Source organism: Papaver somniferum, unplaced genomic scaffold (assembly GCF_003573695.1).
Source record: "Papaver somniferum cultivar HN1 unplaced genomic scaffold, ASM357369v1 unplaced-scaffold_19, whole genome shotgun sequence".
NCBI classification, from domain to species: Eukaryota; Viridiplantae; Streptophyta; class Magnoliopsida; order Ranunculales; family Papaveraceae; genus Papaver; species Papaver somniferum.
Window position 1 is genome coordinate 6,683,619 of NW_020628818.1, and position 16,143 is coordinate 6,699,761.

A 16,143-nucleotide genomic window follows, 5' to 3' on the forward strand; every position below is an offset into this window, starting at 1 on the left:
AGCTAACTAAGAAGATGATGGTAGATGTTTTGGAAAAATCAATCCACTTAGTAACTTCTCACGAACAAAATAACAATCAATTTCTATGTGTTTAGTACGTTCATGAAATACTAGATTTTGAGCAATGTGAATTGCTGCTTGACTATCACATGAGACAGTGATAGGGAGAGGACATAAGAAGTGCATGTCCTTGGGAAGATAAACTAACCATTGAAGTTCAGCAGTTATATTGGCCAAGGCCCGGTATTCAGCCTCAGCAGACGAATGAGCCACAGTGGGCTGTTTCTTGGATTTCCATGAAATGGGGTTGTTACCTAAGGTAACAAAATATCCAGTGGTAGAACGTCTCGTGATTGGACAACCATCCTAATCAGAATCAGTGTAACCATGGAGAGAAGGAGTACTGGAAGAAGATAGAAAAATTCCATGTCAAATAGTTCCTTTAAGATATTGCAAGATACGATGAGCAGCATCCATGTGAACTGATCTTGGATGGTTGAGAAATTGACTCAGATAATTGACTGAGTAAGTGATGTCAGGGCGAGTGACAGTGGGTAAGTGATGGTTGAGAAATTGACTCAGATAATTTTTATTATTTTCAATTTACATCAGGATGCATCCAGTTTCATCCTTGCTATTTTTTAAATGTAAGTCAGGATGAATCCAGTTTCATCCTTGCTATATTTTTGGTGTCCATCTCACCCGTATTAATTTTTACTCGTCCATTTAAACCATGTTTTAAAAATATTTGGACAAATAACCCATTTTCCGTATCAAAAAACAGTTTTCTGCCCACATAAGGGTTTGTCTAAAGAATGGTCTGAATGGTCTCTTTAAGACTTTGACATACCCTTTAATCTTGTAAGTCATTCATGTATTTTGAAAAATATAACGAAGAAAGAAATGCTTATTGACCCCAATGGAAGCTGTAGTGCCTTGTCTCTCCCGATAGTGCCATTTCTATCGTGGTGCCATTTTCGTGTATTTAGCACAAATTGGAAGTGATCATTCAGCACAAATTGAAGAACAGTAGAAGGTGGATTTGAAAGTTGATCACAGCGACAAAGGACGACAACGTTGATCATCATCAATTGAATTACGATCTGTCTAAATGTGTATGAAATCACCACTTTTATGTCTTACAAGGTTTGAACCATCTTCGATCTGGATTGGAGGTATAAAAATGAAAAACGCGAATCAAATACTACTTGAAAGAAGAGAAAAAAAAAGGAGGATTTATTTTACATGGAAACTTGTGTTTTATGGCCAGAATACTATTATTGGAAACTGGAAAGTAAAAACCAACACCAGTTTTCATTCCATAAAATTCTCCACTAAGGAGAGCCGAAATGTGCACCCTGGTTTTAGAGGGGTGCACAAAGTTACACTCCTATTTGTAGACATAAGATTTTATGTATTTAGATGCAATCCAAAATGAGAGTAAAAGACTGGCATGCGCATTGGATGATTCCCTCAAAAAAAAAAACAAAAAAACTTTACCCTTTGGATGGATAGGAATTGAAAGAGTGAGTTGTCATTGTGATGAGTCGGGTAAAATGATTTTTAGGGTTTCAAAATCTGATTACCCAAAATGTGTTATTCTGCTTTTGGTGTGACTTTAGCTTATCCAAATTGAGGGCAATATAGCTGATTTTTACAGAATACACATGGGAGATTCAAAACAAAACCCTCCTCTGTGTATCCATTTTCGTAGATAGGACAGCTAGCTAGCACCATTAGAATTTCTGTTTCAAGCTCAACATTTTTTTAAAAAACATATCAACAAATTCATTAAGAAAATTCAATCAAGACATATTTTCTTTAACAAAATCATATCAAGAAACTTATAAGAAATTAAACTAATGTATAAGAAATGGATGGATTTTACTACTCATAATTTAAAGATAGATATTAGTTGTTTGTGATGATTCAAATTGATAAAAGATTACATTATTGTGATATCATATAAGCTCCTGATCATCAGATTATCAAGCTCTAAACAACTTCCAAAACCCCGTAACTAAAAACTGAAAGAAAATAAACCCTAAAAACAAAATTAAAAACTAGATCAAAAGACAGCAGCAACAAACTTCAAAACCACCTTCCATTTCCCCTTATCACTATTACTAATCCAGATCAGACAACATTCTTCCTGATTCCTCCTTCAGCTTGAGCTTAGTAATGAATATCCTTTGAATACTCGCTGATAGTCTGATGGTAGGATCAAGGTCAATTTTTAAGTTAAGGAACTTTGGATTCATCTCAATGCTGAAGTTCTTCATCCCATCCTTATGTTCAAAACGAGCAGCGCCGGTTTCCTTGTTTTCTTTGTCTACTTCAATATTGATGAACTCGCCATCAAACCTGTTCATAACAAAATCCCCTATGGCATGATAATCAATTGTCAAAACAAGAAGATCTTCAAGTTCAGCGACCTTCCATATGGATGTTATCTTCCATCAGTTATCGGATGGATTGCATCCCATGCACTAATAATTAAGGAGTAGTACTTAATCAGTACTAATGACTGTGTATTTCAGTCTTTATTGTCTCTAAGTATTTATTGTATGTAGATTGACTGGTTTAGAGCTTTCTTTTCATTTTCTATTTTCCATTTCCCATGGTCAGTCCTATAAGATTTAACGATTTAGTAAAATTAAATTTATCATCAAAAATATATGTTTTAGAGGTTTTTCATGAAATAATGCTTAGGAATTAATGATATAAGCAAGAATTACTACACCGACCACCTTGAACGGTGATGATACATATTGTGTGTCGTGTAGTTGGCTGCGGCGCTGATAGCATGGTGTCACGCTCGGACCATGGGATGCCCATTTGTATTTAAATTGACGCTTGATCATGAATAATCTAACTAAGGACATTATATGGTTATAACCAACAAATTCACCTCTATTGACTGACCATTAACTTCGTATGAGAATCTGATATAGTATTGGATCATCGTTAATTAACAAGCTAGCTAGGTGAAAATTTAGCACCAAGCCTGGAATTACGTTTGAGCAGCTGGTGAAGTTATTCAAGACAGAGTATCCCCTGGTGAAAATTTAGTGCCCTTTGGAAGTACCATGATCAGTCAAATAACGTGATCTCTAGGATAGTGGGTGCTCATCTTTTACAATGGTATCCTAAAGCTAGACGTGTCGAGTGATGAGAGTAAGAGTAGTGGATCAATCATATAGTGTTACACAGAGTATCCCCTGAATCAATCTATTTCTCTATATAAAGAAAGTTTAGGGTTTCCTAATTTCTACACTGTAGTAATGGCTTCTTCAAGAAATCAGGTATACTAATTACACTCTGAAAATCTATTTTCTTTTGTTTATTTTAATTTGTGGTGTAATAAATCTTAACATTATGCTTATGTGTTTGAATTTTGATTCAGCAATTGAAGCTGGAACCCCTGAAGATTACTATCTTAATCCATCTGATAACTTGATGATGATAACACCCATGTGGGGAGTCGTTGAACATGAAGATGTTCTTGAATTGAGCTTCAATATGGTTGGCATTGGGGATCTAGTTTTCATTACGGCAAAGGCAAAAGAATATATTATTAAAATTGAAGTAGATGTAGAAAACAAGGAAAAGGCTGCTCGTTTTCAAAACAAGGATGGAATGAAGAAGTTTAGTATTGAGATGAATCCAAAATTCCTCAAATATGATGTTACCAGTGATGGTTTCGGAAGGCTGTTCATAAACAAACTCAAGTTGAAGAAGGAATTATCAGCAGGAAGAATCTCTGATTTGGATTACACTGGATCTGAGGGTACAGCTAAGCTGTTCATGAACAAACTCAAGTTGAAGAAGGGATCATCAGCAGGAAGAATCTCTGATCTGGATTAGTAGTACTAGTGATAAGGGGAAATGGAAGGTGGTTAGTCTTTTGGTCCTAAAGTTTGTTGCTGCTGTCTTTTGATCAAGCTTTTCATTTTGTTTTAGGGTTTATTTAATTTCAGTTTTTAGTTAGGGGGTTTTGGAAGTTGTTTAGAGGTTGATAATCTGATGATCAGGAGGAGCTCATAATATGAATTTCAATATGTAATCATCAATTATCCAAACAATTAACAGTATATCTATCATTATATTATTAGTAAAATCCTTCCATTTCCATGTTTTTATGTAATTTTTGAGATGTTTTTGTCAAAAAAATTTCAGACAGCTTCAACCAGAAATTTTAATGGTGTGGTCTGTTGTCCTATCTATGAAAATACAGACAGGAATTCTCCACCATGTAGAAACTCAGAGATGGTTTTGTTTCCTAGCTCTCTGTGTGAATTCTGTAAAAACAGCTTTGTTGGCCTGATCAATTTTGGACGAAATTAAGCTCAAAATGGTAAAGCTTCAAAGTTAAAGTCACACCAAAAAGCAAGAGAAGAGAAATTGGGTTTCAAAAATTGAAACCCTAAAAATCACGTTACTTGACTCATCACAATTTACAGCTCACACTTGTACCTTCGAATCCAAAGCTTAAAGTTTATTTAGAGAGAATTATCCAGTGCATGCCAGGGAAGTATGGGGGTCGGCTGCTCACTTAGATCGTCTAAAGTCAAGTTTAATTGCAAAGGGGATTTACCTGATTACGTACTCGTGCACACGTAACAAATTACAAAACCAAAAATGACAACTGATTTCCAAATTCGTGTTATAGAATCGTAATGGGACACCTAACGTACGTTTGATGAATTTATGTATTTTGCAAATCCGTAAATATATACACAAACGCAAATCCCTCATGTGTCTTTGATAGATTGTAATGAAATTTTTTTTACTCATTTTTTTATTTAGCAACATCACAACTAACCAATGAGACGTATATAAACTGTATCTACTTAATTTAGTATTAGGAATGCATGTAAAAGGGAAAAATCAGCATATTCCGAAGAAACAAAAAAGATGTCTCTCTGTCAAAAGGAAACTTGATGATAGTAGTAACGATAGTAAAAAGTAATAGCGGTGTGAGATCTGAACAACAAGCTTCTCTTCATCATCTTGGAGTTTGTTCACTTCATATGCGTTTTCGCAAAAAAGTTTGAGCTTAGGAAATTGCTATGCAGTTAATTGACTTTTGATCTATATAGAACCATCTTGTTTTTGTAACTACAGTTCTCAATGGTGAGAACAATTTTTCCTGGTTTACCAACTTTGAATTTGTGGCAAATGACTTGTTCATCACTTGAGCAGATAAATCTTTTTTTCTTTATTCTAACTGTGTATCCAGGTTCATTATTAGGTACAAATTCAGCACAATAACTCACTGCCCCTTCCCAGCCCACTACTCGTACTTCCCATACCACCACACACTTGTGCAATTCCAAAATAATGCATTGCAACCCCAAAAATTGCAAAACTCCAACCAAAAATTGGAATTAAAATCAAAAGTGTAAAATCCATACCTTAGATATTGGGATCTCAATAGGTTTTTTTGTCCCTGGTTTAACAAGTATCTTTTCAGCAAGATCAGCACAGCTGAATTCGTCATTACCTTCTCTGTATAAACCACCGTACTGAACTGGTACTTGTTCAGGTGATATGTATCTGTTGATGCAAATTGACACAAAATTCATTAAATCAGTTCATAACATTTTGCTAAAACATACTAGCATCGTATAGTTCTATAATGGAGGACAATTACTTACTTGAAAAGGGTTTCAGGAGATTTTGAAGGTCCAGCCAAAACAAGCTTGCTCTTAAATCCTTGTGAATGGAATAGAGTCCGTAGACAAAACATTCTCCATAACGCAAGACCCCACCATGGCACATTGATGAACACCTATAATAGTTTCCAAACCCATTCATTATCAGTTAGATGCACAAACAAACAATTCAATTCAAAAAAACAAAAAAACCAGAAATTCAGTGAACATCTAAGAAACTAAGGTCAATGCAAGACAGCTCTGGTCAATTTAATCAAAAGCACATTCAATAAACCGAAAGTAATAACCTAAGCAATTGAAGAAAAAGATCATGAAGAAAGGTATACATGTTTAGCAACAATCTCAGGGTAATTAACGTGAAGCAAAACAAAAAGTTGACAGATAGCTGCTACTAGGCTATCATCGGATTTGTCAGCTCCAGGAAAATTCTTCAAATCATGGATTTGAAGAAAAGTTGAGACACCACCAAAATCAAGTTTCCTAATACTCTTCTCTGCAAACTGAATCCCCCATTCAAGAAACTTTTGTGTGTTTTCTTCGCTAGAAAATTTATTACTTTCAAACTCGTCACAAACATGGTAACAAACTGGGCGTCCTTCTTTATCAAACCCATTCATGAAAACAACCTTTTCAAGATCATTGCTAAGACCAAGATCTTCATCAATTAATGTATCTACCCCGAATTCTTTCCTCCACTTCACCGTGTTTTTAATCATTGTGAATGCTTCTTCCACTTTGAAATCTCTTGTTCTCAAAAATTTCAGCAGGATCGCATCACTCTTTTCATCACCAATTAGAGGAATCCCCCAGATGAATACTTCTTCTTCTTTGATGGGTTTGGGATCAGGAGAAGGAGAAGTGAATTCATGATTAATTAGAGCAGTTTTAATAAGTTGTTTGAGTTCATGTAAAGCTTTCTTTTCTGGGTCTATCCCTGACTTTAATCACATCTTTTTTAAAGCAGCATCTATGAAAGCATAGCCCATGGTTAAACTCTCAAGCTCTCGATTACGTATGTTCCTTCCAAAGAGTTCCTACCTATTTATATACTTATCAAAGGCGAAGTATAATATTCTTGGTGACCGACTTCTGCTAGGTATATAAATTATAAATACTACTGGTTTCCTAATCTAGCTCTGTTTTTACTTTTTAGAGAGAAAGAATTCATGAATACGTTGCATTCGCACGTCCCCCACTTAGACATGGGCTACTATGCCCTACAACATGGTGCCTGCTTGATTCATCAAGGGAAAAATAGATGGGCCCATGCCTGTTTGGTCCTTTGGGAAACACCTTTACTGTTTGGTCCATAATTATTTAAAAATATTGAATTGACCAAAGTATCTTTCCGTGTTAATTTCAACTTATTTTTTTGTAGCAGTTCATTCTGCCTGATGAAAACTGTACACTTCATTATATACTATAAAACAGACTTCATTCCAGAAATGAACTCCTGATAAAAACCTTTACAAATCAGACTTCATTCCAGAAATGAACTCCATATAAAAACCTAAAAAAACAGACTCCACAAATGAACTCCATATAAAAACCTAAAAATACAGACTTCATTCCAGAAATGAACTTCATATAAAAACCTAAAAATACAGACTTCATTCCAGAAATGAACTCCATATAAAAACCTAAAAAAACAGACATCATTCCAGAAATGAACTCCATATAAAAACCTAAAAAAAACAGAGTTCATTCCAGAAATGAACTCCATATAAAAACGTAAAAAAAATAGACTTCATTTATGGAATGAATTGCAGCATCATCATCTTCGTCGTCTTCAACAACAACAGAAATAAATTCTTCGTCACTCAACAGCAGAAGCAACATCGAAAATCTTCTTCATCATCTTCGTTTCAATCTTCATCTTCTTTGACAGCAGCAACAATAGCAGATCTTCATCTTTTTCATCATCTTCAAAAGCAACAGCAGGAAAAAATGACGAAAAAATGAAAAATCATCGTCGTCTTCATCATCGTCATCTTCATCTTCTTCATCATCATCAGCAGCAGCAGAGACAAAAAAATCAAGAAAAATTCATTAAAAAATCGTCTTCATCATCTCCACCATCTTCAACAGCAAACAACAACAAACACAAAAAAAAAACATACAAATCTTCATCGGTTCATCATCATCTTCATCTTAACACACCATCGTAAACAGTAGCATAAGAAAAAAGAAAAATAAAAAAGAAGAAGAAGAAGAAGATCTAGAAAGAAAAAAAGGAGGTGAGAGAAAATAAATCTGAAAATTATTTTCTTCTCTTCTAATAACGAGTATATATATGGTCCCCATTAAAAGGGTATTTCTGTCATTACCATTTGAAATTCACATCATCCATGACGTCACCTTAGGACCAAATCATAATTTTTAGGACCAAACTATAATATATTTTACCAAAAAGGACCAAACAGACAGTTGACTCAGTCAACTGGACTAGACTCTCTCTAATATATTATTCCTAGGACCATATGGTGTTTCCTACATTTATCAAATCATCTACTAGTGTGGTAAAAAAATATGAATTCATCCGAATTCAGTTTTTAAAATATACTTTAAGAAAAAAAGATAATCACCCAGATACGAGCTTTACAACTATTGCGATGGAGTTGAGAACTATGAGTGGTAATCTAAGATACTGAGTCGCATAAATGAGCCCTATAAGTTTCCCATTCAACGACTTTGTCCTACCACTGGAGACTTCTGCAAAGCTCCACCCTCTATGAGCAAGGAAACGATCCTCATTCAAAATTGCAAAAGCGTTTGCAAGAAGAAAAAAGCCTTCCAATAGAGTCCACAAACCCATAATTCTGCAACAAATTAGCAGTTCAGTATAATTATGAGGCAACCCACTTATTTATAATCAGAATAACTAACAAAGAAAACATAATAATTGAAAAGAATCAAACACACGGCAAGAGAAGTACTTGACCACTGGTTTTTTGGTTTTCTGTGCAATGTGATTGACCAAAGCACATATAAACAAAATGTTAGGATTAATGCCTTAGGATTATCCTCACAAGACACTAATAGTTCTTTGGATCAACGTAGAACTAAAGAAAACAAAAATAAAATGCTCTAAACGAAATAAAGAAAGACACAAGATTTAACGTGGTTCGGCAAGATTCCTACGTCCACAAACGGCTACGATCAATTCTTATTAGAACAAATTACAGATAATTAAACCATAAGTATGAGCAACAGGTTGCTTTTCACAAACACCAAACTAATTCTCTATGAACAAACGTTCTAAACCCTAAAATTCTCTAATTGAGAATTCTTCTCTAAACTGTGTTGTGTGTATTTCCTTAGGACTTGTGCACCTATTTATATAGGTTACAAACTTGTCTTCCAAGTATATGAGTTATACTAGGAAACCTAAACATAGCTAAGAAAGGAATCCTTGAGTTTAACTAAAACAGGAAACCTCTAGCTATACCAAAATAAGGAAACACCTAGATGGTTCTAGAAAATTCTAGAACCTTCTTAAAACATCGACAACTTCTAACAATTCTCCACCTTGCCGATGTTTCCACCAAACTGAGTTTGATCTTCACAAGTTAACCGTAGCCTCTAATGCCCCTAGGGCCTCAACAACGATCAACGTTGATCAAGCTGAGACACCTCTCAAACTTGACCTTCGGAACGAATTTTTTCAACATGTCTGTTGGATTATCTTCAGTATCAACCTTCAATAGTTGTACTAATCCGTTATCAACCACTTCTCGAACCTTATGATACGAACATCAATATGCTTGGTGCGTGCATGATAAACTTGGTTCTTAGCTAAATGAATAGCACTTTGACTATCACAGTTCACAACAATACTCCGTTGTATAATCCCCAAGTATTTAACTAAACCATGAAGCCATAACGCTTCCTTAACAACCTCCGTCACAACAATATACTCTGCCTCCGTAGTATACAAAGCTACGATTGGTTATAAGATAGACCTCCAACTGATAGGTCCTCCACTCAATGTAAAACAATACCCCAAAGTAGAATGACACTTATCCCTATCACCCGCATAATCAGAATCAAAAAATCCACAAACCTTCTAATTCTGCTCCTTTTCAAACACTAAACCAATATCCAAGGTTCCTTGAAGATATCTTAAAATTCCCTTCACCGTATACCAATGTGCTCTCCCAGGATTAGCCATATAACGACTAACTAAACCAAATGCTTGTGAAATATCCGGACGAGTACAAACCATAGCATACATCAAAGAACCTACCGCATTAGCATAGGGAACCTTTGACATAAACTCCTTCTCCTCAGTTGTAGTAGGACACAATTGTTTTGATAACTTAACTGTAGGCGATATTGGAACACTAATAGCTTTGGAATTATGCTTTCCAAAGCGACGAAGAACCTTCTCAAGATAGGATGTCTGAGTAAGACATAACTTCCCCTTAGATCTATCTCGAGTAATCTCCATACCCAAAATCTTCTTAGCTGGACCCAAATCCTTCATCTCAAAATCTAAACTCAATTGCTTCTTTAAAACATCAATTTCTGACGTGCTCTTTGCAGCTATGAGCATGTCATCCACATAGAGTAAAAGATAAACAAAACTTCCATCTGGAAACATCTTAGAGTAGACACACTGATCGTATTTACTACGAGTATACTTTTTCTGCAATATAAACATATCAAAACTCTTGTACCATTGTCTTGGCGATTGCTTCAAACCATACAATGATTTCTCAAGTCGACACACATAATCTTCCTTACCAGCAACTTCATAACCAATGGGCTGTGACATATAAATTTCTTCCTCCAAATTTCCATGCAAGAATGTTGTCTTGACATCAAATTGCTCGAGCTCTAAGTCAAACTGCGCCACAAATGCTAAAAAGGACTCGGATAGAAGTGTGTTTAACTACTGGAGAGAAAACTTTATTATAATCCACACCTTCCCTTTGTGCATATCCCTTAGCCACTAACCTTTCTTTGTATCGTATACCACTAACGATACCCTTAGAATCTGGAATTCCATCCTTTACCGTATAGACCCACTTGCACCCAATCTTCTTTCGACCCTTGGGAAACTTAAAAAGTTCCCAAGTTCGATTCTTGTGAAGAGACTTCATCTGCTCATCCATGGTTGTTTTTCACTCAATGGCATAAGTATTACTCATTGCCTCCTCAAAGGTAAACGACTCATCCTCAAAAATAGATAATGCGTAAGACGCATACTCATCAAAACCATAACGGACTGGTGAACGTCTCTCACGTTGAGACGTCAAACACGGAATATTCTCAACTTGTTGTTGTGTATATTCCTCGTTAGGAACCTCAAACTCAACTTCATCTTTTACAAGAGTTTCTTCTTCTTCTTCTATAGTAGATGAACTAGAAACTCTTTGCTCCACCTGCATCGAATCATCTTCAACACCGCTACTACTCTCACTTTCAATTTGAGAGTCCCAACCTGTAAACTTATTTCAATCAAGCATCACTTCTCAGTAAAGGTCACATCACGACTAATGATGAACTTATTCAATTCTGGACACCATAGACGATATCCTTTCACACCTAATGGATAACCTAAGGAAATTTCTTTCTTAGCCCTAACATCCAACTTATCTTCTTTCACATGAAAATAGGCTGGACAACCAAACACCTTTAAATTAGAATAGTTCACGGGATTACCAGTCCATACCTCCATAGGTGACTTACACTTAATAGTTGTTGATGGTGATCGATTCACTAAATAGCACGCCGTATTCACTGCTTCAGCTCACCAAATCTTGTCTAAACTTGCATTTGACAACATGCACCGTGCTCTCTCAAGTAACGTTCGATTCATTATTTCTGCTACTCCATTTTGCTGAGGTGTACCCTTGACTGTGAAGTGCCTAACGATACCTTGTTCCTCACAAAACTCCTTTAGTAGGTCTTCAATGTATTTACCGCCATTATCGGAACGTATCTTCTTAACCACACGGCCACGTTGTTTCTTTACCATGGTCTTCCACTTCTTAAACACCTCAGTGACTTCATTCTTATGATTCATGGTGTAAAGCCAAGCTCTCCTCTAAAAGTCATCGATAAAGATCACAAACCAACTAGCACCTCCCTTAGAAACTGTACGAGAGGGACCCCAAACATCCGAATGGATGTAATCTAACATACCCTGTGTGTGGTGTATAGCGGTACCAAAACTTCTCCTACATTGCTTCTCAAAGATACAATGCTCACACAAATCAAGCTTGCAAGTCTTCTCACCACCAAGAAGGCCTTTACTACTCAACACCGACATACCTTTCTCACTCATATGCCCAAGACGCATATGCCATAAACGTGTTGACTCCACCTGTTTCTCATCAATTGATTGAGAAACCATAGCTCCGCCAAAAACTATATCTCCTTGTAGAAAATATAGATTACCATGTCTTTCACCGGTCATCTTCAAACTACCATTGTAGAATACCTTCAAGAATCCATATTCAGCAACATACTTGTATCCAAGTGATTCAAGTACTCCTAAAGAAATCAAACTCTTCCTCAAATCTGGAACATGTCTAACCTCTGAAAGTGTTGTGATAACCCCATGCAAACGAACCTGTACCGTACCAACTCCAACTGTTTTGCAGGCATTAAAATTGCCCATCATAACAGTACCACCATTCACTTCTCTGTAAGTAGTGAAACAATCCTTTGAAGGACACACATGATACGAAGCACCGGAATCAAGCATCCAACCATCATTGAGATAACTCTTTGATGTAACGGTTAACACTTCTTCATCAAAACCACACATTGGGTCTTCTAAAACTTTACTGCCTTCAGCAACCGAATCAATAATATTCTTCGAATCTGATTTCTCACGTTTCTCGTCTCTTTCCTTAAGCTTGAGACAATCAGCCCTAATATGACCAGTTTTTCGACAATAATAACACTCAATATCGCTCTTTTTGGAATGATTCTTTGACTTCGACTTCTTATTACCATTCTTTCCCCTATCAACAAACAAGCCCTCGACTTGTGCTTCATCGCTGAACTCTTTCTTCCTTAACGCCTTATCTTGTAAAGAAGAGACCATATCATCGAAAACCAACTTCTCTTCATCATCGACGTCTTCATCGGTTTTCCCACTCGGCAAATAGTCAACGAAAGCATCATACGACGGAGGCAAAAAACATAATAATATCATGGATTTATCCATATCAGAGATAGTGACACTGATATTAGACAAATCAGAACAGATCTTATTAAACTCATTAATATGATCCATCATAGACTTACCTGGAGACATCCTAAAGGCATGGAGTCTACGCTTCAAGTAAAGTTCAGAAATCAAATCCTTTTGTAAGTAGAGCTTCTCTAACTTCTCCCACAACACCTTTGCAGAGGTTTCACTCGAAAAATTATGAGTGATATCTCTTGAAAAACATAAACGAATAGTTGAACACGCCATCAAATCAAGGTCAGCCCACTTTTCATCAGTCCAATCCTTTGGAAGCGTTGCTGGATTCACCTTGATTGCTTTGATTTGTTTCATACTAACAAGAATATCTTTTACATCAGTTTGCCATGATGTGAAATCATTATTCCCATTGAACTTGACAATATCAAATCCATGTACCTTTGAAACTCCACTTGATGCAGAACTAGACATATTCACTTCTAACTATGATCCTCTCCACCTTCACCGCACCACTTGTTAGGATTAATGCCTTAGGATTATCATCACAAGACACTAATAGTTCTTTGGATCAACGTAGAACTAAAGAAAACAGAAATAAGATGCTCTAAACGAAAGAAATAAAGACACAAGATTTAACGTGGTTCGTCAAGATGCCTACGTCCACAAACGGCTACGATCAACTCTTATTAGAACAAAATACAGAGAATTAAACCATAACTATGAGCAGCAGGTTGTTGTTCACAAACACCAAACTAATTCTCTATGAACGAACGTTCTAAACCCTAAAATTCTCTAATTGAGAATTCTTCTCTAAACTGTGTTGTGTGTATTTCCTTAGGACTTAATTCTGGAACCTTCCTAAAACATCGACAACTTCTAACACAACATACTAATAGGATTACTTAAGGAGAATTAGTGCCATACGGTGAACAACCTGCAACTGCAGAAAAAAAAAAAAATTCAAACTCCAAGGTCCAGAATATAGATATACTATACAACATATATAAAAAGTGTGTATCTTTTCCGCTTTAAATGCATGCCATTTGATGAACCCAAACCCTCATCTCTTTGGCATTTACAAAATCTTAGTTAGAATCTATACAACAAAACTCAACTTAACCTTTCTGTATGGCTAAATATTGGATTTTTATTTTTTTAGAATATCTCCTCTAAAACAATAAAGATCTAACATGCAGTAATCTTATACAGAAAATCCAAACTCCACCTATTTGTATGGCAACATACTCTATTTGTGTGTAACTTTAACCGAAACATCCAAAGATCTACAACACACCAATTGTAGATCTCAACTGTATTTTAATAACCCTAGAGCAAACCCGAACTCCACTTATCTGTATAGCAGCATATCCACTTTGTGTGTAGTTTCTAATGAACCTTGCAAAGATCTACATCAATGTGATACCAATTTCCACAAAACAACTGCACTATTGCCATCTGAAATTCATTTAAACATAATTCCACACTTGTAGTCACTGATTCTGACTAAGTTTCATCTCTAAAACATTAACTATTTCGTAACCGATATTTCAACCTCAATCAAACAACCAATTCACCTGTGAATACTTACCTCGACCACCCTTTCATATTGGCTTCCGCAAGTAGGAAAAGAATTGTGTAAAGTACCTGTACAATTTCAGGACTAGTTTTATTCCTAACATCCTTAGGGAGCTTTGCCCAGAAAAAGACTATTTAAGAGAAGAGTATTGGTATGAGTAGTGAAAAGTTTATGCAATTTCCAGGATTTCTACCATGCGCCACTTTTACCAACAAGCATCTATGGGCTAATGCAAATGCTTGCATCACCTTTCCTCAGTTCGATTACACGAAGAGTATGTGTTTCATTTTTTATGTGCAATTTCAGTTGTCGCTTTTCCACAAGTATACATGAGCTCCAAAGACCCCAAGTCTAATACTTGGACAGAAAAAGGATGTTCATGCCCATTATTATTTTTAAGCATGTATGCACCCACATTCAGTTTTTTCTTAAGAACCCATAACATTCAAAATCAATTGCAAAAAAAACAGACTCCATATCAATTTCAGGAAGTCCAAACCATAATTTATCAATTCAACAATCAGAGCTATGTTTTGGACATGAACAAACTGAATAACCATCAGATTCCACTAAATCTAACACAAATCAAAACCTAAGGCTAATATCCCAGACTAATCAATCAAAGATAATCCACATCAAAAAAAGGCAAAATCTCTAAGCATGATATTAATCATACAAAACGAAACCAAAATCATACAAATCCAAGAATCAGTAAACAAATATCCATATCAAATCACACAAACAATTAGAAATTACAAACAAGATATCTTCATAGTAAAGTGATTATACCTCAAGATGTTCAAAATCAAGAAAAAATGCTTAACCTTGAAACCCTGTAAACAAAAAAAAAAAAAATGATTATCAAAACCAACCAACAAACAAGAGGAACAAGAAAGAAAAACAGAACTGTGGAATTGCAAACCCTAACTTTACCTGTAGAGAAAATCAAGCACGAGAGAGATTGAAGAGAAAATGGTGGTGGGTTTTCAAGAGAAAGATTGAAGAAGAATATAAAACAATTGAAGATTTGATGGTGGTGGATTTTCAGAGAAAGATTGAGAAAATAATTGAAGAGAAAATGGCTTGTGGTGATGTTTTTCTCTCAATCTCTCATGGTTTTGAGAGCAAGAGAGAATCGGGAGAGAAGGAAAAGGGAAATTCAGTATTGGTGTGGTGGTAGGCTTTTAAGAGTGTAAGAATAAGAGAATAAATGGATGCCTACAGTGATACCGCAAGTGCACGATGTTGTTGCAGTGAGTGCACGAGTACGGGTCGAATCCACAGGGACTTGGGGTGTTATGAAGTTTTCCTAGCTAATTCTGTATGCAAGGCAGTGACAAAAGATAATGATTTTTGTGTTGTGTTGAAACACAACTGAGCTGTTTTGGTGTAACTGAACTAGTGACAGAAAGTGTAACTAAACAACAGAGAGCAAATGTTACTAAGGTATTGAATCCACCAATAACCTATGCTAAGGCAATCTCAATTTCAGTATCACTCTTGTCCCTGGTGTAGATATCAGTGAGCTTCTAGGCTTGCTGACTATCTAGATGGCAGTGAAGGTTCAAGCCTGCTGCTCATCAAAGGGTTGTTTCAGGAGGATGGTTTAGTATCACTAAGATAATTATCTAATCCTAGTATTAGCTGTCCTCTCACAAAACAAACTAATCGCAGATCAATCACTTAGATGAGTAAGCAATCCTGAAGGATAATTTATCCTAAAC

General features: G+C 35.8%; 1 protein-coding gene and 1 pseudogene across 1 annotated transcript; both read right to left on the reverse strand.

Moving 5' to 3' along the window:
- Nucleotides 1-5,078: 5,078 nt before the first annotated feature.
- Nucleotides 5,079-6,989, reverse strand: LOC113338458 (patellin-3-like). The gene is made up of 5 exons (XM_026583877.1): nt 6,972-6,989; nt 6,005-6,616; nt 5,661-5,794; nt 5,418-5,559; nt 5,079-5,324 (listed from the first exon to the last, which is right to left on the reverse strand). The coding sequence occupies exons 1-5, from the start codon at nt 6,987-6,989 to the stop codon at nt 5,079-5,081; spliced, it is 1,152 nt and encodes a 383-aa protein (XP_026439662.1).
- A 1,270-nt stretch (nt 6,990-8,259) lies between these two features.
- On the reverse strand, nt 8,260-8,493 carry LOC113338648 (annotated as a pseudogene).
- Between the last annotated feature and the right edge of the window lie 7,650 nt (nt 8,494-16,143).